General features: G+C 39.8%; 1 protein-coding gene across 5 annotated transcripts in view; it reads left to right on the top strand.

The window, feature by feature from the left end:
• Nucleotides 1-23,555, top strand: part of LOC102684717 (protein bicaudal C homolog 1) — a 91,044-nt gene that overhangs the window by 11,921 nt on the left and 55,568 nt on the right. For 2 of the 5 annotated variants that reach the window (XM_015346879.2, XM_015346880.2), the window contains exon 2: nt 810-872. The exons of 2 other annotated variants lie outside the window; for them this stretch is intronic. In XM_015346879.2, the coding sequence (XP_015202365.2) occupies nt 810-872 (63 nt within the window). Of the gene's footprint in view, nt 1-809; nt 873-11,488; nt 11,577-23,555 lie in introns of those variants that run through there. One more of the 5 variants, XM_015346882.2, reaches the window with a different exon arrangement.

The following is a 23,555-nucleotide window of genomic DNA, read 5'->3' on the forward strand; positions in this document are numbered from 1 at the left end:
ACACCATAACGAAAGTATGCAAGATTATGTTTCCTGTGTAAACAAGGCTTGGTAAATGTCTGAATTTCAAACATATCCTACCCCCCTGTGAAATGCTCCCTCTAGCACATTTGGAATGGAGTATGTTGATGTAACCCAGTATTTCCATGCGGTACTAGTATATTAGAAGACTGAATATTTATGACCTTGAACTGACCAGGACAACGCCTGACCTCAGGCATTCTTGTAAACTCCTAAAATTTGGTTTAGACCTTAACCATTTCAGGCTGAATTTGAATTCAGACTGGTGTATTCTTGTTGTAGCTTAAAGTGTCATATAGAAGTTTATCCATTTAATGATTATATTAATGGATTTCTTTCCATGGCTGAACTGCTGTAAAATATAACAAATGTACTGTTATACATTTTTCATTTAAAGTTTTATGCAGAGTCCCACTTCTTGACTGAAGCAAAAAAAAGAGTGAAGTTATATTTGTATTTGCAGGTGCTTTTAAAAGTTTCATTTTTTTCTGGTTGGCTATAATTTAAAGTTCTATGTAGTTCTCATGATACCAAAGAATGCCTGCATTATTTAATAGAAATTATTCAATGATTTTGTTCATATCATTTAATGCCGTGTTTAATATTTAAAGTTAAATAAAAATAATTTAAGCTCTAAGCTGTAGATTTGTGTTTTCCCCCTAGATGAAAAGTGTTTTTGACCTGGTTTAAAAGCCTTTTGTGACCGATCCAGTGTTACCAAAGGAAACAAGATAAAATGTTTCTCTTTTTGTTTCCTTTGGTAGCCCAAACTGTATTTTTTTTTTTAGTGAAATCGTATGGGGATGAGCTGAACAGACCAATTCCAGAAGGACTGAAGCTCCAGCAGAAAAGTAATGATGATTTTGCCACATGACCAGGAAGTTACCGCCTACGCATTCATGCTGTTTAAATTTGGCAGGTTCTTTCATTTTGCTTAGCACAGTTAGTTTCAGAAACATATGGCTGTAATTTTCAGAATATAAATATAAAGTCTGTACTTTATACTTCTGGTATGTGAAACTTTTGATTTCTTCAAATTTCTATGGTTCTTGGAAAAACAAAATCCATTATTTTTCACGAAGAATTACCATACTTGCTTGCAATATTTGTACTGGTGTTTGAAAGGTATGAGGGCTATTTGACCAACTTCATTTCATGAGAGTGTGCCCAGGTTTTTCACCAAGGTTGAAAAAGACTCCAGAACATACATGTACCTAGCTTCGTCTTCTCTCCTGAACACAAACTGCCCTCTTGAATGACCATGTCACTTTTGCCACATGAGGGCGACGTGGTCTGCTACACCTCCACTGCTATTCTCTGGCCTCAGCTGAGTAATCCAGTCACCTGGGTGGATTTTTTTTACTGAGCCCAGTTTCCCTCAACCTCAAATAACCATATCCCTGTAGCTGTCTTACAGCCTGGATCAAGGTCCTGCCCATGATATCCTATGACCTCCTGCCACCCCTTTATCATTCATTTTGTGTGAAACCTCCATTTTGACCCCAGTCTGCGGAGGGTTAGGCTGAAGTGCTTCATCAGAAGAGAAGCACAAATGGGTCTCTGTTTTAAAAACCTGGTCAACAGCTCTGGTAAAAAAAAAAAGCTGTTGTAATAAAGCTACTAGATACTAGGTTGAAAACTGCTAAACACCGAATTTTAAGCATTGTTCTTGCTTTGTTTTATATAAAGAACTTAAAAGTACTGAATGATTTTCTTTTTTCAAAAGCCGATTTCACCTATCTTTTTACTTGACAGTTGTCCCAGATTACAAACACGAAATCTTGGAAATGGTTAAATCCCACAGACTGTTTGTGTAGATTTGTAGGGAGACAGTGTTTATGTTCCTGTCTTTGCCATTCTTCTTTATTGTTGAGTGTTTTCGGGGATTCCTCAAGTGCTGTATTTTTGCCACAGAAACAACAGCTGTTGATAGACATTAGAGCTGCAGTATTGTTGTATTGGAGTGCTGTGCTGCCAGTCAGTGATTAATGTAGAGACCTAGTAATATAATCATATACTTTCTTTGTGAGTAATCTTCTTTCTATTGTACTATTGCAAATTGGTACATTTTCTTCCATTACCAGCTTTCAATACAATTTTCAGAAACAAAAACTAATTTCAGGTGAAGCTTAGTGTTGTGTGCAATTATTTTCAGTGTTAGCAGCTGAGCTTCTGAGCTTTTATTTTCCGGCTGCACGAAGATCTTGATTGAATATAGCCATATTGCTTAGTTCTAGCCTGTGTTTTTTTTTTAAATGGTTAAATAGAAGGATGTTTTGTGTTTCTAAATGTAAAAAAATAGGGGGCAAAAGCTTTTGAAGTAACCAACCAAGGTGATTTGTTTATCCTTTGGGGTCTGGAAGGTACCATATCTGGTTATGTACTTATACAAATACTCAGAGTTTATATTGGAAGCACTTTATAGAGCATGACAGACTCAAAGTCCCGTATGAATGTTCCAATATATGACCATTTCAATAACAAATTGTATTGCTTCCTTTGCAAATGTTTACAAGAGATGCATGACAATGAAGTGAAAACACATCTATGGCTTGTATGATATGAATGTCTTTAACAAATTGAAAATTATTTTTTTTTAATTTAAATTAAGCCGTGGTTGTAAAATTAAGGCTTAATTTCCTCAGCGGAGTAGTGGTCGGGGAATTCTGGGAGGGGAAAAAAAAAAGCCTGTGACAGAATGAGGAAAGTATTTTGTCTGAAGGAAGCTGAGTAGTTTACTCCAGTCATTATTGTCTTGTTACAAATGTTGATTTCTGTTCGCCGGTGCTTGGGCTTTTAGAGAGGGAATGGTAAAATCCTGGTCTTTTCGTTGTCACTGTGGAATAAAAGAATGTAAGAGGAAGTGAACGGAGTGTGGAGTGGGCTTTGAGTCGACACTTTACTGGAATGGAGCCTAGGGAAACAAGACTTTAGTCAAAAAGTTAAGCATAGTACTGTTCAGCACCATTATTGTCAGACTGACATTTGGGATTGGGCACGTTCAGATCTTCAGACTCATAAAGCAGATTTAGTTCATTGCTTGCTCTTGGTCAAACCCTGTTCTTTGGTTAGCCCTTGTGCTTTTGAGAAGAGGGGAAGCATCTTGCAAGTTCATCTTATGCTATGCTAATATGTATAGTATATCTTTGGCACAGAAGGTTTCCATGATCTCGTTGTTGGTGTGTATCTGCATGATTTATGACTGAGCTCTGAAGTTCAGGATCACCACTGTCTGAGTAAACTGTTTGGCAGGAATCTGCCGAAGGACCAGAGCATTTTACTAGAGATCAGATGTATATATTGATGGCATACTATTTTCGAATGTGAGTTTGTGAAGGAATTTAACTCATTTTTGCTCAGCTCTATGAGCTCAGTTTGTTAATGGTCCCGGGAGTGGGGGCTGTTTTTGTACTAGGAACAAAAAAAGATGGCACGTTACATGAAACCCTCATGTTGATTCAGTATGAAGTCTTGAAAAGGCGAACAGGGGACAGTTCCCATTGCTCACAATGGTTAATGCTCACCAGCTGTTTCAGAGTTTTCTTTTTTCCAAATTGGCTCAAGGCAGCTACTTTGTTATGACAAGAGGAAGAATTGGCCATAGCACAAGGAGTCAGGGCTCAGATCCTGTGAGATGTGGGTTGCAAGAAAGAAAAACAGATCTGTTGTTGTTTTTCTGTGATGCTAAAGCTCACAGAATGAATAATTATTTTGAAGATAATGAGGTTTCCCTATTCTTCAATCTTTTTACTTGATCAAGTAGCTGGCCTTAACTATGTGTGGCTCCTATGTTAACCTCAGCTGTGACCTGTTACTGACAGCTCTTCCCCAGTGATCTCTAGGAGACATTTCTGCTGATCTGCCTGGCTGGGTGGTGTCCCTCTTTTGTTTTCTTTTGATGCTCATTAAGCTCTGCTCTTGCTGGAAGAGGGCAGGGCCATCCTGAAGACTGAATCATTCTTTGTTTCCTGGGTATACGAGTAGGTGTACCACTAAATGAGTTCAAGTCCTCTTGTAGGAGAGAGGCAAGGAATATGTTACACTCCATATCTTCATACACAAGTAGCACTGCTTGCGGCAAGTTGGTTACATTCATTTCTCCACGTAAAAGATCACATGATTAATTCTGGACATGTCCTCCACTTCCAACAATCATCCCATTGTATTGGCACCTCATCAGTGTTCAGGTCTGACCCAACAGGATGGTTGTCCCTGCCCCAGGGATCATTCGCTCTAGCTCTGCTGTGGTTTGGAGATGCTTTTGTAGACCATGCATAAACCCAACAATCCATGATGTTGAATTTTTCATTCTGATTTATCCGAGAAAAGCACTTAACGTAAAGAGTACAATTTCAGCTGACGGGATGGTTGTCAGATTTGTGATGTGTATAAACACCAGTGCTTCTGTGACACCTACCTGTATACAGGAGAGAAATTAGGGATCTTATTTATACTTAATTAACAACACCTTCACCAGTCACTCTCTTGAGTGAATGCTGTTAAGCAGAACTATCTGCTCTTCTTCTTTTGCAAGCAGTCTTGTACATGGACAGTGTTCATGCTGTTGTGTTTCAGTTTCAACAGTGCCAGTTTTTGGCTTGTTCTGTTACAGCCTCCTATAATGGGCTGTTCTAAGATTGTATCCTGCTTGACAGTTAAGTCTAGCACGTTTTGCTTCCTACTTAGTGATTTAAGTAGATTAATTCCACACAACTGGGAATGTGCTGAAATGAACTGGCTGCATTAATCGGAGCTCTGTGGGTAAATGGAATTTGTTGTGCTTCAGTTCACTCGAGTGATTCCGATATAAAAGTTAAGCTATTTTTTTTCAAGTTTCAGTTCTTTTGTTATCATAATTGTTCATGTGTGGCTTTCCTTACCCTTTCTGAAATGAGGGGAATGTGCTGCATTGAACCTTTTTAGTCTTGAGCGGACAAGACTGTAAGAAGACCTGATGAAAATATTCAAAATCCTCAAATGCAAAGTCAACTCAGTGGACTTCAGAATGACCAAACTAGAGGAACGGACGGTGCATAGGAGTGCATTTAACAATGAGAACAAGAAACCCTTCCCTACGCAAAGGGTGGTGGGAGTATGAAACAGTCTGCACAGCTATGTATACCCCCTGACCTTAAGGGATCCACAGTCAGGAAAGGTTTTATTGGTACATCAATATAAAGCCATTAAGTTAAACAGGTTGTCAAAAGCTACTAGATCTTAGCTCTTGAGAAAAATACTTAGACATCTATGATTTAGGACATCATGAGTTCTTAGACTAAACAAATGCCAGATGAATATATTTTACATGAATAAAAAACACAGTGACTGCTTTTATTCAGATTGCTGCTTTTCAAATGAGATTAAGGATTCTGGCCAAAATGGTTTCATTTCATTTTGTTTTGTAGAGATTAGTGAAAGGAGGATAATACCAACATAAATGGATCGCTGAATAATAATGTTGTGCAGCTGAAGGGACCTGTAAATTGCTCAGAGGTCTTTGTATTTATCTTTGAGTTTCTTATCTAAGTTATTGTCTTGTTCAGCAAAAGAAATCGGCATTTTTAGCTCAATTGAATCCAGACTTGGTAGAAGGGCAGAAATTACTCCACCCGTCTCGATAGCAAGGCCAGAAATAAATTTCCAGTGCAGACACAAGGATAATGGATTCATAAAATCCTGCTTAAATTGTGCATCTTGCTTAAATTGTTTCATCTTTTGTTGAAAAGTTGCCGGTCCAGTCTGTTATTGTCTGTCCATTATCAAAAAGTAAGATTAAAAGAAGACATTAGTTTCGTAATTTATTATCTTCCCTGTTCTTGTTGAAGTAGATTTAAGTATAATTTTGATGTTCTTATTTTTAAAGGTTTTGAAAATGTACAATGACTGACTTTTTTTTAAGAATAGGAGCCCTGAGGTATTTTAACAAAATGCTGATACAGTGGTGAGAGAATACAAATTGTGCTTCATTTAGTTTTGGCAAAATTAAAATGTACAATGTACTGTACATCTTCAGGAGGTATAAAATGAAACATAGCGATTGGCCTGGTTTGCTAGGTTTAATAAGGGAATAAAAAGAAGCACTAACCTGTGAAGTGATGAGGGTGATGCAACGTTTCAAGGCTGTCAGTCCAATGGTTCCCCAAATCGCTGTAGTCTGAATTTGGCCAAAGTGGCACTCATTGTAGCTTAAATAGTGCAGGAGCCTCATTTAGCCATATGTGCTCACTGTATTGTCAGTAGAATGAGTCAGTGCCTACATGATCAAACAGGAGCAGTTTGTTGGCTTTGACAGCAAGTTTGATTTCCATGCCTTTGTTTTGCGTGCATTGCCAGTGTTCTTTAAACCTGACACACCTGTATCTTGGACCACTTGTCCACTTGAAGAACTTCTGGTCTATCCATATAGATTCAAGATTTGATTTCTATGGAAGTCACATTGCATTGCGTTGCAGATTGCTCTTTGTCCCCATAATCCTCAGAGATGAGATGTTCATTCTCTTATTGTTCACAATCCAAAACATAACAAATATTTGCAGTGATAACAGTCTACATTCATATGGGCATATTGATTATTCATGATGTGAGTAGCTGCAGTCTTTTTGTACTTGCGTCTCTCTTCCACAGTGCATGTCTGTCGCCCCCTGGAGGAGGAGGTTGTCTATGCACATCTATTTGACTTTGGGGGCAGTGCCGAGGGAGGGAGTGGCTTCGTCTGTGGGTTGTTTTTAATTGAAGGTTTGTTTTATATAATGTAAACCCTTAGCAGGAGGTAGGACTGACAAATTCTTATATTTCTGCTAAGTACCACTGAGGGGAATGGGTTAATTGTGATAGGGTTCTGTGGGTGATGGAAGAAATATTAGATTCTTGTTAATTTGTTTTGGGGGGAGAAATAAAAGATAAAAGAGCTTTAGTAGTTGAGTAACAGTTTAAATTCGGGAAGTAGTCATGACCTGGTGTGGGTGGGTAAATTATCATAGTATCTTGCGAGGTGAGAATCGGGTAGATTTTGGGTTATTTGTGATGGGGATTAAATTGAAATGCAGCCAATGAAGAAGTTTCCAAGACGCAGATCTGAGAGGTGAGAAGAAAAGGGCATGCAGGCAGCCCTTACACTAGGACTGCCTGGGTGTCCAGTGTTCAGTGAATGATTACTGAAATGATATGACATTGGGAGCTAATTGGACAAAGTTTTTTTTTAAAGGGCAGAAGTTAGTGTTGGTTGAAGGAAAATTCCACAAATTAGCACCAAGAAATTCCTGTCATGAGGCCAATCTTGATTTGCTGGGGAACCCCATTTTCATAGTTATTCAGCCTGCTGTTACTAGTATTATAGTTCAGAGTTAATTGGCAAAGCAGTATTTGGGAAAGAGCAGATTGTGTAATGATTTGCTTTTTTCAAAACAGTTTATGATCTGTTGCAGGTGCAAAAATGCTCGTAGGAAGAAAAATAGATTTTTAAAGATGTGGGTCAAGCCCCTATCTTCGTTAAAGGTGGACCACAGTTTTTGTCACACATTTAATTGGCTTATTGTCCCTCTTATCTCCCTAGGAGTATGTTGGTAGGCTGTGTGGTCTTCAGCCACTAAATGGTTCAGAACAAGAAACAGAATTCTTTAAATTACTTTCAAGACTCCATTACGAGAAAACAAAATTATTTTTGGTAACAAATAATTGTTTTAGGTGCAAATGGACCAAAAAAATCCTTTATCAAGAACCTCTCACTCCAAGCAACCCAAGGTACTGTACAGTGCACAAAACATAACTATGAACAAAAAGTTTGACTAGAGTAATTGAACCACTTTTTTCACACTTTTAAATGAGCTTTGCTCTCTGGATATCTGGTTCCTTCCGTGTGGTGTGTAACATGCTGTTACAATTAGACAATTATAAAAATCTGCTTACACACAGTTTTTTTTTTCTTTTAATGTGATGGGGCTTTCACAGACAAAATATTATCAAGGCCCAGCAGTCTGTGGAAACCTGCATTTTATTACTTAAGAAAATATAGCCAGAAATAGAATTCCACATGTCTGATTGACTGTGATGTTGTGACCCACGCTTGTACCAGAGGAGCCATAAATTACCTTATACAAATCTAAATGTACTACCATATGTGGCTTTTGCTTAATTCAGCTGCACTAATTTAACTTGTATATTTTGTTCTTGCTATTTCGTGTTGTAAAATAATCACAATAGTGCACCTGTTCAGATTTCTCTTAATGGGAGCAGAATTTCTAGGGTGATTATTAATGTTAGGTGAGAATACAAATCCTCAGAGGGTGAATATGAGAACAGGCAGGTTTAGCCCTCTTCTGTAGAGAATTGAGGTTCAAGGCTATTAAGTTATTATGCATTAAGAACATAAAGATTACCAATGGGAGGAGGTCATTTGGCCCATCTACCTATTTGGTAGTTAATCGACCCAGCTGTTTTTGAAAGAAGCCAGGTATCAACTTCAACAACTTGGCTGGTTAGCTCGCTCCATTCAACTCCCAAAGATGAACCTCCTATTCTCGATTTTAAACGCACTCCCACATAGTTCCCACTTTCCCTTCGGTTCGTGTTTCATTGTTCACTTGCAGTGAGTCCTGTAGATTCTAGAGCTGCCGTATCAATTCTGTAATGTGGTGGCCCAGTGTTCTGAATGAGGCCTTACTAGTGCATTATGCAATTTTAAAATCACATCTTTAGTTTTCACTATGCTCACATTTTGCTTCTCTGATTGCTTCCCCACATTGTCTAGAAGATATAAATGTCACAATAGTATAAGTAAACTATTGTAGCTCAGTGTTTTTAATTCTGTATTTATAAATTGTTTTTGTGACCTTTATGACACAAAAAAAAGTGCTGTCAGGTGTTTGCCTGGGTTTGAGTTTCATTGGCCTTTATAAATTGAATTGACTGATTTTATTGCTTTCTTAATCCTACCAAATTGGTATCATCTGCAAACTTGACAGTGGTCCTATTACAGAGCCCTGTGGTATACCATGAATTCTGTCACCCCAGTTTTGCTATTCACCCCTGTACCTTCTGTTTTCTATTAACCCATTCTCAGTCCTAATGTAAGCGTTTCCTTTAATGCTTGCTGCCGGCAATTGAACAATTACTAGTTTATGAGTAACTTTATCAAACCTCTTCTGAAAATCTAAACATACCATCTCACCCGTCATGTGCATCCATTACCATTGTTCCTCATTCAGAGACCTGCCTTTTTGAAGTCCATGCTGACCATTTCCTAAGATACTTTTTCCATGATCCTCTACTTCAGTTCTAATTGTTTCCATAACCTTATTTGTGATAAGTCAGTCAGTTTTTTCACACTTTTTGTGAATGGGTACTACATTAGCAATTCCCCAGTGCCTGGGTTCTTCAGACCATTTTTGTTGAAGCGCCTCCGTATTTGGTAGAGGTGTGCAGACCATTATTCACAAAGGCTTTTATGCCCTTGATTCACCTCTGCAGCCCATCTCTGAAGTGAGGGAGCTGAAACCTGCTTCCTTTTAATCTCACTGTTTTGGCAATTGGGGTCACTTTAGTGAGATAAGGGAGATCAAGCTGTTTTGGCTTCTTCCCCTCTGCCTGTAGGAGGGCAGATACCACTGTTCTACTCCTTCTGGGCCCTAAGCCAGATTCTGTGGTGCCAGTACACTGCCAGGCAATATCCCAAACACACAGCCTGTTTTTTTTACACCGTCTCCTGTTGCTCTTTTTCTCCTGGGGATTCTCTGAAAACAGTTTGTGTGAATGTGGCACAAATTCCTTTTTATTTTTTTGGTAATGCTTTTTAAATTCTATCTTTGAAAATACGGAGTCCTGTGTCGTAGTTTCCTTAAATCTTGCCCAATTCACGGTCATTTTAAAATCTGATGTATTTTTCACAAAAAACTGATGACTTTTCACAAAATGATTAAGTGTATAATAGTTATTTTCAAGTTGTGCTTTGGAAATAGTAAACAAACCAATGTTTGATAAAAGGGCCTGTTTTGTTAGGCTGTGGACCACTTTGTCCCAAAGTAAGACTGAAATGTTTGAAGAGGTAAGTTTTCTAATCCACTGAACCATTATGTGCAGAACAGAAACATGAGTGGGTTGCACTGCTTATAGCCTGTGGAAAGAATCAAAATGTTTCTCGGTAATTAAGCCACTTCATGAACCATGAATTTTTTAACCGTTAAAATTATTCTGAATAAATTAAGTATCGTGACCCAGCCTATAAAAAACAAATTGTGCACCTGAAATGACCTTCAGAGTTGAGATTATTTTTAAAAGGTCATGAAAGTTTGCTTTTAATAATAAATCACAGATTGCTTATCTGATCAGACTGCAGGTTGATCATCAGATTCCCATGACCTTCTTCAGTCAGCCTTGAATATTTTCCTATTAATAACTGAAAGTACAATCTTTTATTAATACATCACCAAGAAGGCTTCGCATTTTCAAAGACTCCTTTTCTGCAGTTTTATCACTTTCTGTAAAAGTAAAACCCGAGATACCGTCAAGTGGAATGTTTTGAAGTATTAATTTACTGGCTCTAAAAGTATTGTGTGTGGTTTGCTTATAATATTTCTCTACTTCTTTTCATAGAATAATAACATCTACATCTTTATGCATTTCCTATCTTTGTAATGTTTTCTATACAAGCCTGTCACAATCCAATGCATGTATCAATGCTATTTTCTTTAAATTTTAGATAACAGCAGATATTGGACCTTGGCATTCCATGCAAACCTTTTATTTTTTTTCTGTCTAAACATTAACTTTAGAGAAGAATTTTGCTCTAGCCTTGGAAAAATGTGTAGTTTTGTGGTGACTAATCACCATGTCAAGTATGTGGAGATGAACTGGTAATTCATGTTGAGCTGTTTTTATTCTCAGTGATTTATTTTTATTTGTTCAAAAACAAAAAACAAAAACAAGGGTACTCCACACCTGAATTAGGCACAACACCCGAAACGTTCTTTTTCTTCTACTTTTCAGTGTGGAAATAGCCTCTACTTTGTATTACAAGACCAACCTATCTTATTTTCCTCTTGAGTTAGAAATAATCTAATAAATAAAGGGTTTCTTTTAAATAAATTTATAAGGAACTTTTTGTTTTCTATTTCTAAATGGTCTGTAGCAGTTAGCTGTTTTCAGTAGCCCTGTTTCTGTATGAGGGTTTAAACCATTTGTAGTTCCTGATGTATTTGGCTGGATGTTGTTTATGCATTTTAAAACCATTAGAACATTTATAAATCTAGCATCTTTACACATGTGTTAAGCAACAATTTCCATTACAGTTTCACTAAAATTAATGACGTATCTTAAGAGTTATTATAAATTTAGCAAATCTCGTTTTGTTGGTGCTTTGCAGCTCTTGAGTGCAGCTCAGGATTCCACATCTGCACGTTTGTTTTAGTGTTGCTAGGGAACAGTAAACAGTCTTTCCCTGGGAGGGCTGTAGGTCTGGTGGAACAGACAGCTGTGCGCTCCCCGTCCTCTGCAGCGCAGGTAAACCGGAAGAGATGAGGTGAAGGATCTGTGCAGCGGATGAGGGCTCGCATAAAATGCAAAGCTTAAACACTCCGCACAGAGTGGCTCCGGCATCGCCATTGTTATCTTTTAAGAGCCTTGCTATACACTGGCTGTCATTTTCTTTCCATTTGCCATTTGCCAAGTCCTAAATATTTTTTTTCTTATAAAATATACTTTATTCGGAAAAAAAACACATCTCAAAAGGAAAACATCTCATACAATAACACTCCACAAGTTAAAACAACGGCGGAACGGCGGTGATTGTCCGTTATCAATCCATGCAAGGGTGGGCGGATTTGCGCTATTATGAGTGTCCCTCCAAACCCTACCACTTGCTGTAACCCATTAATCCCTGTACAGGGTCCATAGGCCTTTCCAGCGCTCCTTTGCCGTGGGGAAACCCCATTTAGCAAAGTCGCGCTTCATCCTCCTCCTGAGGTCCGCCAGGATCCTCTCCTCCAGCTCCCTCGCTCCCCACTCGATGTTGTGCCGGATGAGATTGTTCCTCGTGTCCCACAGGCCTTTCTTTGTGAGGGACAGCAGCAGCCACAACAGGAACTGCGTCCCCCTGTCCAGTCCGGTAGGTGCCAGCCCCAGCAGAAAGTACTGGTAACTGAGCACCGCACCCGTCCCCAGGAGTTGCATGGTGTTGTCCATTCTGCCCCACACCGCCTTGGTGAAGGGGCAGCTCCAGAACACGTGCTCCTGAGTCTCCTCGACGAAACACGTGTCCCGGGGGCAATGCGGATTCCTGGTAAGCGAGTGTCTGTAGAGGACCTCTCTGGTAGCCAGTCTCTTGTGTACGGCCATCCAGTTGAGGTCCTTCAGTTCGTTGTCCAGTTCTTTAGGCTGCGTCCTTTCCCAGACTTGTCTGGGAACTCGCAGCCTTTCGTCGACGACCAGATGCCCCCTCACCTCTTTGTACAGAGCTCTGTGGTTGGTGCAGAGCTCTGGCTGTCTCGTGGCCTCGTACCTCCTGCTCCACTTGACAGCGTGGGTGTAGAACTTTGGTCGCCTCTCTGCCTTGGGCCCAGTGTTTGACCACTGGACCAAGTGCCTCATCGGGATGGAGAGCCACAGCCTGACAAAGTACTGGTACTTGTGGCCGATGGGCTCCCGCAGCGCCCAACAGAGGTTGCAGTAAAAGATGCAGTCGAGTTTCAGGGGGAAATGTGGGACATCTCGACCCCCTTCCTCGACCGGCTGACACATCCAGTTTCTCGTGATGCACTCGTACCTGCCGCCCCAGACGAAGCCGAAGATCATCCCTTGCAGCGCTCGTCTGAGTCTGGCCGGCAGCGGGTACACCACCGCCAGGTAAACCAAAGCCGGCAGGACGTCTGCTTTCAACACCATCACTTTCCCTGTGTAGGACAGCGACCGCGTTTTCCACAGACCCAGCTTCGCGTTCACCCTGGCGATCCTCTCAGTCCAGTTGTTGGTCTCGTTGTCCTGGCTCTGGAAGGAAACCCCCAGTATTCTGAGGGGCTCCGTGCAGAGCTCGAGACCCTCCGGCGCCATCGTCCTGTGCTTCCAGGGCCCGAAGAACTTCAGTTTGCTCTTTCGGCGGTTGAGCTTCGACCCCGAGGCTCTGGAGTATTGCTCCATGACCTGCAGGGCCCTCCTCAACCCCCTGTCCGACCTCAGGAACAGCGTTGTGTCGTCGGCGTACTGGGAGATCTTCAGGGTTTCCCCCGCGCCTCCCGGTATCTCCAGGCCGTCGATGACGGGGTCCCGTCTCACCGCCTCTGCTAAGGGCTCTGTGAAGAGAACATAGAGAAGGGGTGAAAGGGAGCAGCCCTGTCGTACTCTGGATTCCTGGGGAATGAAATCCCCCAGGTTTCCGTTCACGTTCACTCTGCTGCCCACGTCAGAGTACAGAATCTAAGTCCTAAATACTAGTGATGAGCGGGTCGGCTTTTGTTTTTACTGGTGTGAGTCAACCCGCGCATCGCTACATACTGTAATACCATTCCTGACTGTTTATGGAAGCCTGTTGGACTTAATGTCCTGCGGACAGAAAATGTTTTTGAAGCAGGTAAACTTGAAACAGAAAAAAAGTATTTCAAAACAAATGTCCAGAGTATTCTACAACCTAGGGAGAAAGGAAATATAAAAGAAAGGTATTGTAACGCTTACGGCCGACAGGCACTGTGTAAGAGCCGGCGTACCAGAGCAGGTGACGTCACCGCCCTTCCCTGTGATAGCAGGACCACAGCTACTGGGCTGTAGAGAGATCTCTCTTTGGCTCACCGGGCTGGGTCCCTGCAGAGTGACGCGGGAGTCCCGGGTTCGAGCCCCTGACGGTGGGGGGTCGGCCTAATGCGGCAAGGGCGCCCGCCTGAGCCCCCGTTGCGTTACAGTATTTTTTCCTCCTCCTCCCAGGGAATTGTAAATGTGCTATTCAACAATACCCAAATAATGCACACTTACTGTATCTACAATTGAGCAGCAGTGACATAAATTTGCCTTTTTTTATTTTGTGACAACCTAAGAACGAGTAATGCATTAACTATATAGCAAGTGGACTGCGCTGTTCTGTGGTCCCTTGTGATTTGACGATATTAAAACGTCAGACCTCGTGGACAGTTGGTGTATCCTGTACAAAGCCTGAAGCTTCAGGAAAGTGGTTTACTGTGTATGCTTAAAGTATCTTTTCTTTCACATCTTGAAAGTTAAAAAATGTTTGGATTACACAATTTCTTTCTGTATGAGTCGTCGAAATAAAACAGGACCTTGGTAACGTGTTTCACTGGTAGGCTACTGCGTTCCGGCACCATTTATCTTACCAGTATCTGCTTATTTTCACCTCTGTCTGCATCAGAAGACAGATGAAAATAAACTTGATCACACGTTTCTGTGTGCCCCTTACTGAACCCGTGATGGTTTGATTGGTTTTCTTCAAGTATTATTTTCAAAACTATAATCTATCTTGTTATGCAGCGTGTACTGTAGATGAGAATGCTACATTTAACTGTATTTTATCTTACACATACGACCTGCCAAGTTTAGCACTGTGCTAAAAGTTTGCTTTCTTATGATATGTTTTATTAACTTCTTGACATTAATAAATTATGTTGGCTCCCTGCTTCATTGAGCTACTTTGCAAAGAGACTTTCTGGCATTTCCTAATCTTTCAGTGTCAGAGCGGTTGTTGAGCAAACCTGCATGGGAGGTAGGGGGAAAATCTGTCTTTGAGGCTGAAAGCAATTTTAATAACCTTTGCATTAATTTACTAGGATTTTATGTTGTTGTAGCAGTGTGCTGACAAAGTTTGTCACAGGAAAGTCAGAGGAGTGAAAGTGAAGTATGTATGTGATATGTGATCTCTAAGAAAATTGAAAGACTTCTAATTTCATTGTTGAATCAGCTAAATAGATGAGTGTAATAAGCTTGGAAGCCAATAGCACATAAATCTAAAAGGATAAAACGGATACAAAGATCATATTGTTAAACTCGCATCACCTCAAAATCATTAGGCTATACTTTGATGTTTTCATCAGTATTAATTAGTGTATTGGAATTTTCTGCAAATTGCAGACCTCCGTTTGCAGTCACTGGTTGTATCGATGATGCTAAATCCAGTTTTTGGTGAAAAACAGATAATATACACTGTACGTAAGACAAATGTTTTTCACATTGAAGTTTATGTACAATGCAAAGTTTAAAGAATGTGCTGATGATTCAGAAAAAAGTGTTGAATCTTAAATTTCAAGAGGTAAGCTGTATACAGTAAAGCTGTCATGTGATTTAATTTGGAAGTATGCTGTCCATATGTTCTTTGTAGTGTTTGACAAATGTTTCTGCCTATTTTTGTAAAGACGAAATAATGAAATAAAAGTCCGGTTTGAAGGTTGAAAATTTTAAGCAAACATTAAACATCCTGTCCAAAAGTTTTGCGTTTCCATGCTTTTAACAGGGTGGAGTAGCTCCTACTTTTCACGCCATGGAAAGAGTCATGGGCATAACTCACTGCTGATTTTTGTGGTTCAGCGTTTCAGGTTCTTTGAACAGAGTGACAGGTATCCAATTGATTGATTGGCCAATAAGCTGCCCCAGTCATAGATCTAATTTTTTTGGGGCCTGTCAGTTGAACTGCTGAAATTCCATTGTGGTCAAGAAAGGAAAACAACCCCAACACATTTAAAAATGACATTGTATAAATAAACATTTTAAATTCTTCAGGAATACCCTTGGCATTTAATGTTAATTTTGGCTCGGAGAAACGAACTATTGCCATCTTCAGTCATCTAAGCCAGTATTGCTTGGGTTTTTTCTCTTTTCTGATGTGTCTTGGTAGGTTTGGATAGGGCCAGTCAGTGTAAGTGCTGCCAGGGGAGTCTAATGGGTCAGCATTTTTCTTGAAAAAGATAGTTGCTGATTAAATTTAATACCTAGGGGTGTAACTGTTAAATTTATAGTTACATGCCATATAGTTACAACATTGACACTTGCATTTTTTATGTGCACAATCACTTGGTGTCTTTAAAATTTATTTCTCATGCTTACCCTAAATATTCCTCAAAAGAAAATCATGACATTCTACTCCTTAAGGCTTTGTGTTCCAGCTGTTATTCTACATGTGCTGCAGGAAAGTAGCTGCAGTCATACAATAGAGTAATCTGCTCTATGCTATACAACTGTTGTTTTGGCTTGGCAACTGTGAAACCCCTTTGGTCCTTGGAAAGAACTGTTTATATAACAGTATATAAATACCTTCTGGCCTGTTCTCTAGAGGTAAGAAAGGCTGGGCCTGGTCAGTACTTGGTGATAGACCTAAAAGAAAAAACAGTTTTCTCTTGTAAGCGGTATTGATGGACTATTAAGATATGCTTTTCCATGTAGACCAAAATTCCTAAACCAGTTGTCCTGGAAAATAGAGGATGCTGTTGTGTAGAAGGTGCTGTCCTGTGGAATTCCACTCTGCTCTCACAAAATTGGGCCTACCTCCTAAAGTTTTATCTGAACTTAGCTAGTGAAGCTGTTTCATTAATTTCTTTGCCTAAACTACTGTGGAGTGGGGCTGATTTGTCATGCTTGTCACGTGTTACACAGGTAAGTGCTACATGTTAGGTGTGGATGAAGAGAGTGCCCTCCTATATGTAGTATATAGCAGTTTGAGATGAATTGCATTTATAAAGAACATTTAATTCATGTTTGTTTGGCAGGTGCACTTTAAAGTGAGCTACGATATAGGTTGAAAATATGTATAACAGCAGTAGCTAGTCCTGATTCTTTATGGGTGTCTTGAAATCCTCACCAGCTGAAAGTTTGGAAATGATTTGGAATGATATGAGTGACAAAATCACATTAAATAACTCAAGCACAGGTTGTACAAATCTTCAGGATCCCATAGCTCATGAAGACTGTGGTTGCCTATCCCTGATATGCAATACGTCTGTATATTTTTACTGTCATCAGTATGCACATATGCTTGAATAACCTTTAACAGAACTATGACCAGGGTATAATGGAATTCTTAACCTGGTATCTTTAATAGTTCATTTATCAGTTTGTTGCCAAATTATACATGATGTTATCTGAAAGTGTTTAATTTAATGACATTCTTCACAGTGTCTCAGTGGGGTGTTTGATTAAATATTGGTGAGATCATGGAATTTCTAACTACAATAATAGATTCCTCTGTTATCTGTATTTAGTTCAAGGTACACGTGAGCCAAGTTGCAGTCTTCAAGGTAAAAGTCTGGAAGGACATGTTGGATAATTTAAAAGTGCTTTTTTAAGAGGATAAATGTGAAATTTGAATTTCTTCTACTTTAATTGAACTTTGAATTTCTAAAAGCCAATTCATGTTTCTGACCTGCAGGAACTCTGGCCTGAGGTGGCCGAGGTATCACCGTTACACTCTTTTTCTGAGAAATCTTATCCAGACTTCAATTCTTAGTATCTGCAGAATGAATTCAGTAATTATTTTTTTATATCACTGTGGAAGGCTCTCAAGACCTACGGTGTATGCTTGCTTTAGGCTATGCGCAATAACTTTTCAAATTCCTTTGTTTCTCTTTTTGTTTTCCATCTGTGGTTTTGCTGGCAAGTTCAGTCTGGACCAGAGAGATTTCAGAAATATATTAATTTGGAAAGTAGCATGATTTTAAATGGTAGCCAAGGGTCCCCCTGACTCAGTGCTATAGAATGTGCTGCAAAACGACAGCAAGCTTGCTCTTCCTTAAATCGAAGATATCGCGAATGCAGCATTCCTTACTCTGAGCAGGGTTTTCGTTTGCAGCAGTTTATTTTTAACTGCCATGTCCCCTGGCTGCTTTTCTGAGTAAGGGTTCAATTATGCGAGTCAATATGGTAACACTTCAGATTAAGGGTTGCAAATTCCATTCATAAATTCTGTAATATATTAACAGAGCTTTTGTAGAGTTTTAATAACACTGTAGTAACAGATCTCTACTATTGTGAATATTGCACATTTATAAGGCTCCATTTACAACCCCTAAGTGTTATCAAAGGTGGTCTTAAATGAGGTGAACTGATGCAAGTATTCAAATTCCACATTCTATATCGGAAGTGGAAATATTAACCAGAATAGGAAGCGTAGTGGGACGCACATGGAATTGGAAAAATATAAATACTTGTGTATTTAAGACGAAGAACAGGAGGCACTTCTTCACACAAAGAGCTATGGGAGAATGGAACAAACCAGCCTGCCTTGTTGTTGTAGCCAATACTCTTACTTCCTTCAAGAAACTTGTTGGGATTCTTGGACTGGCTACCAAATGGGTTAAATTGGCTGAATGCTGTCCTCTTGTTTGTACCTTTTCTTATGCTCTTCGTTCCACTTGATGACCCCTCCACCCCCGTTATCCAGCTTTCCTGTTATAGGGATCATTGAGCAATTCAGTTTGCCAGCCGGACATTGGAAGACCTGAGCATACAGTATGTCGACATGTTCCTTCCAGTGGCCATGAGAGTTCAGTGTTTTTTATGTGCTTTTTTTGCCCCAGGTGTATTAATTATTCAACACAGAAGTTAACCGTTCTTTATGATCACAGTATATCCTCACTCATTCGCACAACCACACAGGAGAGACGAGCTGCTGCAGGGAACCCACTCTAGATCCATCACCATGGGCTGTCAGTCTAAAGCCGTCTTTTCAGTGGAGCTCCTCCAGTTCCTTGCTCTTACAAGGTGCTCCCAGTTCTGGGAAACTGTTGGTCCTCCCTCCCACTACTTTCCCTTCACCAATACAAATACAGGACACGCACTCCCAACACCTCCGCTGCCCTGTCCTCCGGCAATAAAACCAGCATCAGGCAGACGCCTGTCCCTCCTCAGGCTGCTCCCCTCACGCAGCTGGGGCATGTGTGGCTGGCAGCACTCAGATGTACCAAACACTCGTGCTTTCTGTGGGGTGAGGAGACCGTCTTACCAGAGGCCATTTCCTTCGTCACGAGAGTGTGGACTGGCTGTTTAAATAGGACGGCTCACAGCTGCAGCTCATCAACGCTCCATCCACCTGCAGCTGCGACCTCCCAGAACAGGGCCTGCTGCCGGCCTGTCGCGGCGACTGCTCCCTTTCTTCCACTCTTCCAGTTTGTGTTCTGTTGTATGACCGGAGTGTACCGTTTGTGTTGGGGATAATCCCAGAGAGTGGATTTCAGCTTGTATAAATATATACTGCATTATTCTGCTGCTTTATCAAGATGCATTGCTTTGCACACACCCTTCATAGAAAAACTGAAAGCTGCGTGCTACAGGTATTTGAGAAAAAAGAAACTTTTAATGCCTTAATATATATATAGATTTTTATCTCATCAGGTAGAGTATATAGGCATGTCTGTCCAGTACTGTAAGGTCTCATTATTAAGCTGCCCTCTTTGTTACTTTTTCCCCTACACCAATGCAGATAATACAGCTTATTCTTCTGTATTGCCCTTTATGCCAGACCATCCCAGAGCGCTGCACAGAATTAAAACAAGACAGCGTGTCTTTCTTAGAGCTAAGCTTTTTTCCAAAATTAATTTGCGCAGTACCGCAAGTTTTTCTGTCTGTGGGCTCTGTGATCAGTAAATCATGCAAAGAGCATCTTGGCTAAGGCTAGGAAGATTGATTACTAACGTTAGGAGGCCTACTGACCAGGCCTGGATGGTTTTGTGCAAGATGCACCCTCTTGATAACACTGTTGTCCCGGATACCCCTGGATTTACGCAAGAGCACTTCACAGCAGTTTCAAAAGTTAGGAGAAAAAAAGCCTTCCTCTCAGTGCGGGCATTCAGAACTATTGGAAACTTGTTTTGGATTCCCGTAAGTGATAATTAAACTGATGGATTTACGACTTGGAAACACTTGCGCCTGTGTGCTTGACATTATTAAGACTAGAAATGAAATGTTAACTTTAAGACCATTTGCCATAGAAACAGGTCTCCATGGTTTTTATAAAAAGGTTTTCTAATTAGTTTTCAATGGATGATTCCTGGCAGGAAAAGTCTTTTCTCCCATTACATGTTGGCATTCTTATCTGCATTGAATTGATCAACTCTTGTGCTTTCATGAAGAACCTGTTCACAAAATGCAGAATAATTGTAAATATGTTCATGTTTTACTACATTGCAGTGCCTGTGCATACTGCTGTCAGACTACCCTGTTCAGGGTTGATACCAACTAAATTAAGTTGGTAGACCTTTTTATAGTGGGCCTGTAGTTTTCAAAGAGACATTATCTGTGTAAATGTTAAACCTAAGCTTCAGTTGCTGTTGAATTTCTGATTTTCATAACAGCAAGCAAAATGGCATTAAACTTACGAACTCTATCTTAATTAGTGTAAGCTTATGGGATGAGTGAGACATTCTTGCTGGCTGTTTCACTAAACGCACACATTCACATGAGCTAAGAGAAGACAACTATCTGTGGGGGTGTAATTATAAGCATATGTGCTAGATGTACTTAAGAGTTATTAAACCCATTGACTAGACCACGTCTGTATCTGGATTACAGGGATAGTCTATCTATTGATGGAGTAATTATATTCATCTTGGTTTTTCATTGTGTTTCCAAGAATTCTCTAATACTTGGTCATATTTTTTATTGCTCAAACCTGTGTACATAAAACTGTTTTTCAGGGCCCTGTTCTGCTGCACCTGGTTTTTCCTTGCCTGTTTTATAAGGCTTCGACATGTGCTGTATAGAAGCTGCACTAGTTAGAATATTCTGTCCAAGATGGTTTTCTGGTTTATTTTGTATCTGTAGGAAAGGAAATGTATTGTAAATTAGCTTGCCTGTCTTCATAGTTGTAATGAATGAACTTTGATTTTCTTGATCAGTTCAGAAAATTTGGTGATGTCCAATGGCTCAGATGGTTTAGAAAGTCGACCCTTTCATTAGAGGAACCGAAAGGCATTCCAAGTGTGTTTGTGACAATGTAAACCTGTTGCAGTGGGTTAACCTAAGTTTTAATTTTTTTTAATCTGTAACAAGTTGTGGGGAACTGTAAATGTTTCATGTCTTTCTGTCAACTTATTACACCAGATGCTAGCTGTACAGACAAGAAGGATTGCATCTCGAATAGGTGGACATCAGTCATTTTGACACAAGGATTCATAGAGACTCAAAAGCCTTTAAACTAAAATGGAAGGAGGGAAAATCATGGTAAGATGAGGTTTGATGTAGAATGGATACGGAATCAATAAAGAATGGATTCACAGAACAGATTTTATCCCAAAAGCCAGTAAATTAAAGGCTAGGGAGCAGTGGCCTAAATGTGTTTTAAGTGAATTGAGAGAAATACAGCACTTAAATGATTTTTTTAAAGTTAAATTTGGGGGTGGGGGGGGTGGGTGAGAAAATAATGAATTAGAAGCACAGGTAAAAACAAAGATGCTGGCCTGGAAAGTGACTGAAGGTAATATTACAGTGGAGGCCAAATGGGAGTTGTTCACAAATGCATTCAGAATAATGAGCAATGTCTAGGTAATGAAAGGGAAATAGCTGATGTATTAAATTAATATTTTACTCAGGTGTTTGCTAAAGAAGAAGTCAAATACGTGCCTCTAGGCTGAGGAAGGACAAAGTTCTGTAACAGTTCTATAAATGTGGAAGAGGTGGAAGTGCTACAGATCGAGGCAGCACTTGAGATGAATCAGGACCTGATGGGGTTCTGTAAATTATACTGTACAAGTGATGCTATAAATAAAGCTCAGTGTGGATCATACAAGTCACTCATTACAGTGTCCATGATCAACTGTTAAAATGTTCCTTGAAGTCATCTTTCATGGCTTGTTGCAAGAGAAGATGAAGTCATACTGCAGATTATTCTTTGAAAGGAATCTCCTTATAGCTTTTTAGGGGATATAAAGCATAATTTATATGCTTTTTTTTCCTTATGGATTAGCAACTTGAGGGTGGGGATTTAATACAACATAAAATGTATGATCTCCTTCCTGTGCTTTGTTCCTTTTTGAATAAATGAAAAATTATCTCTGAATTGAAAAGTACTGCCAGCTCCAGTGTAGGAGCCTGCCAGCTGTCTCAACCAGAGCAGACAGGCTGAGCTCTGTGTTCCAGGCATTGTTGGTCCTGTCACTAGCTAACTGTGACTGGGATTCTCCAACCTGCCTACACTGTGAACAAACAGTTTGTGGTGCTGTCAATGTCCCCTCTCCAGTTGGTGCTGATCCTGCAGTACCGGACTATATTGTCTGTGCTGCATTAAAAGGGGAATGTTTCAGAACAGTCTATCAGGATCTCCTCTTTCTCTCCTGTGTCCATTTCCATGGGGTGGCTTTTGAAAAACACAATTGTCGATTCTAGAATAGGGAGGGCATAACAAAAATAAGAGGCAATTCAACATTTACAAAAATGTATTGATTTGGGTGTAAAGCTGGCTGTAGTAAATGATTGTATGACAGAAATCCTTATTGTGTGGATTATTTTTGTAACTGTGGGTGGCCACAGCTTGGATTAGAAACAAGGATCTTGTATATAATTATATGTAATTACTATTCAAACAAATTGGGATTTTTTTGTGCTTATGTATCCATTAACAACTACAACAAAAGGAAAACATTTGTCTGCTTTCAGCTGAATTGTGGTTTGGGATTGTGATGTAGTTCTCAGGGTTTCCTTAAAACTTCACAAATACAGTATGTACGGAGGGACTGAAATAAGGGAGCCACCCTTTTGCTCGATGAGTGATTATATGAAATGGATTCCCGACTACATAATTCCCAAGTTAACATTCTGGACCGTAGTTCTTGGTGTTAGTAGTGAAATAACAGTATTTATAAGTTAAAGCTGTATTTGGAATGAGTAAAGGAAATGAACACATTAAAGCTTCTGCAAAATTGTCTGGCCACCTCAGTGTTGTTTGTTTTGTTTGGACAGGGAGGAGTGATGAAAGAGGCGAAATATGTTAGTGTATTATAACAGGAGTTACCAGGGACTGCTACAACAAAACGTTTGAAAATCTTAAAATGATCAATCATTTTTTTACTTACCTCCATTAGTGGATGGACTTGAAGCAGCTCCGGAGAAAAGCTAGCAGCTTTTATAATTTGTCTACAATGTGAGAAATATCTGTGAAGGCCACCCCTTTGCACCACACCTTTCTGTACTGGTGTGCTTTCCATCTGTAACGTTACCCTTTGCTGGCGTTCCAGATTCATATTTGGAAGTGCAAATACTTTAGCTCTGTAACTGCATTTGTTTTTGGTCTGTCACACAGAAAATCCTCATCAAGTCAGGTCAAGGATTCGCATATAACCCATTCGAACATTAAATACACAAGTGCAAATAATTAGAGACAGAGGCCTGTGTGGTAAATGTTCTTATTTGGTTTACTGAATCATTTTAAATGTTTTTTCTTTTAACCTGTTAGCAATGATTTTAGACTGGAAGTAATATCACAGCATTAAATGGGGTGCACCACTTTTTTAGATTGTGGGTAGTTTTACCTTGAAAAAATAAATTTAATTTTAGACCTTGTTCTCCTTCAAGGAGTGGATTGAAAATTCATTCAGTGGTTGTTTTGCAATCTGAAAGGCCGAACTTTC

Source organism: Lepisosteus oculatus, chromosome 4 (assembly GCF_040954835.1).
Source record: "Lepisosteus oculatus isolate fLepOcu1 chromosome 4, fLepOcu1.hap2, whole genome shotgun sequence".
In the NCBI taxonomy this organism is placed as follows: domain Eukaryota; kingdom Metazoa; phylum Chordata; class Actinopteri; order Semionotiformes; family Lepisosteidae; genus Lepisosteus; species Lepisosteus oculatus.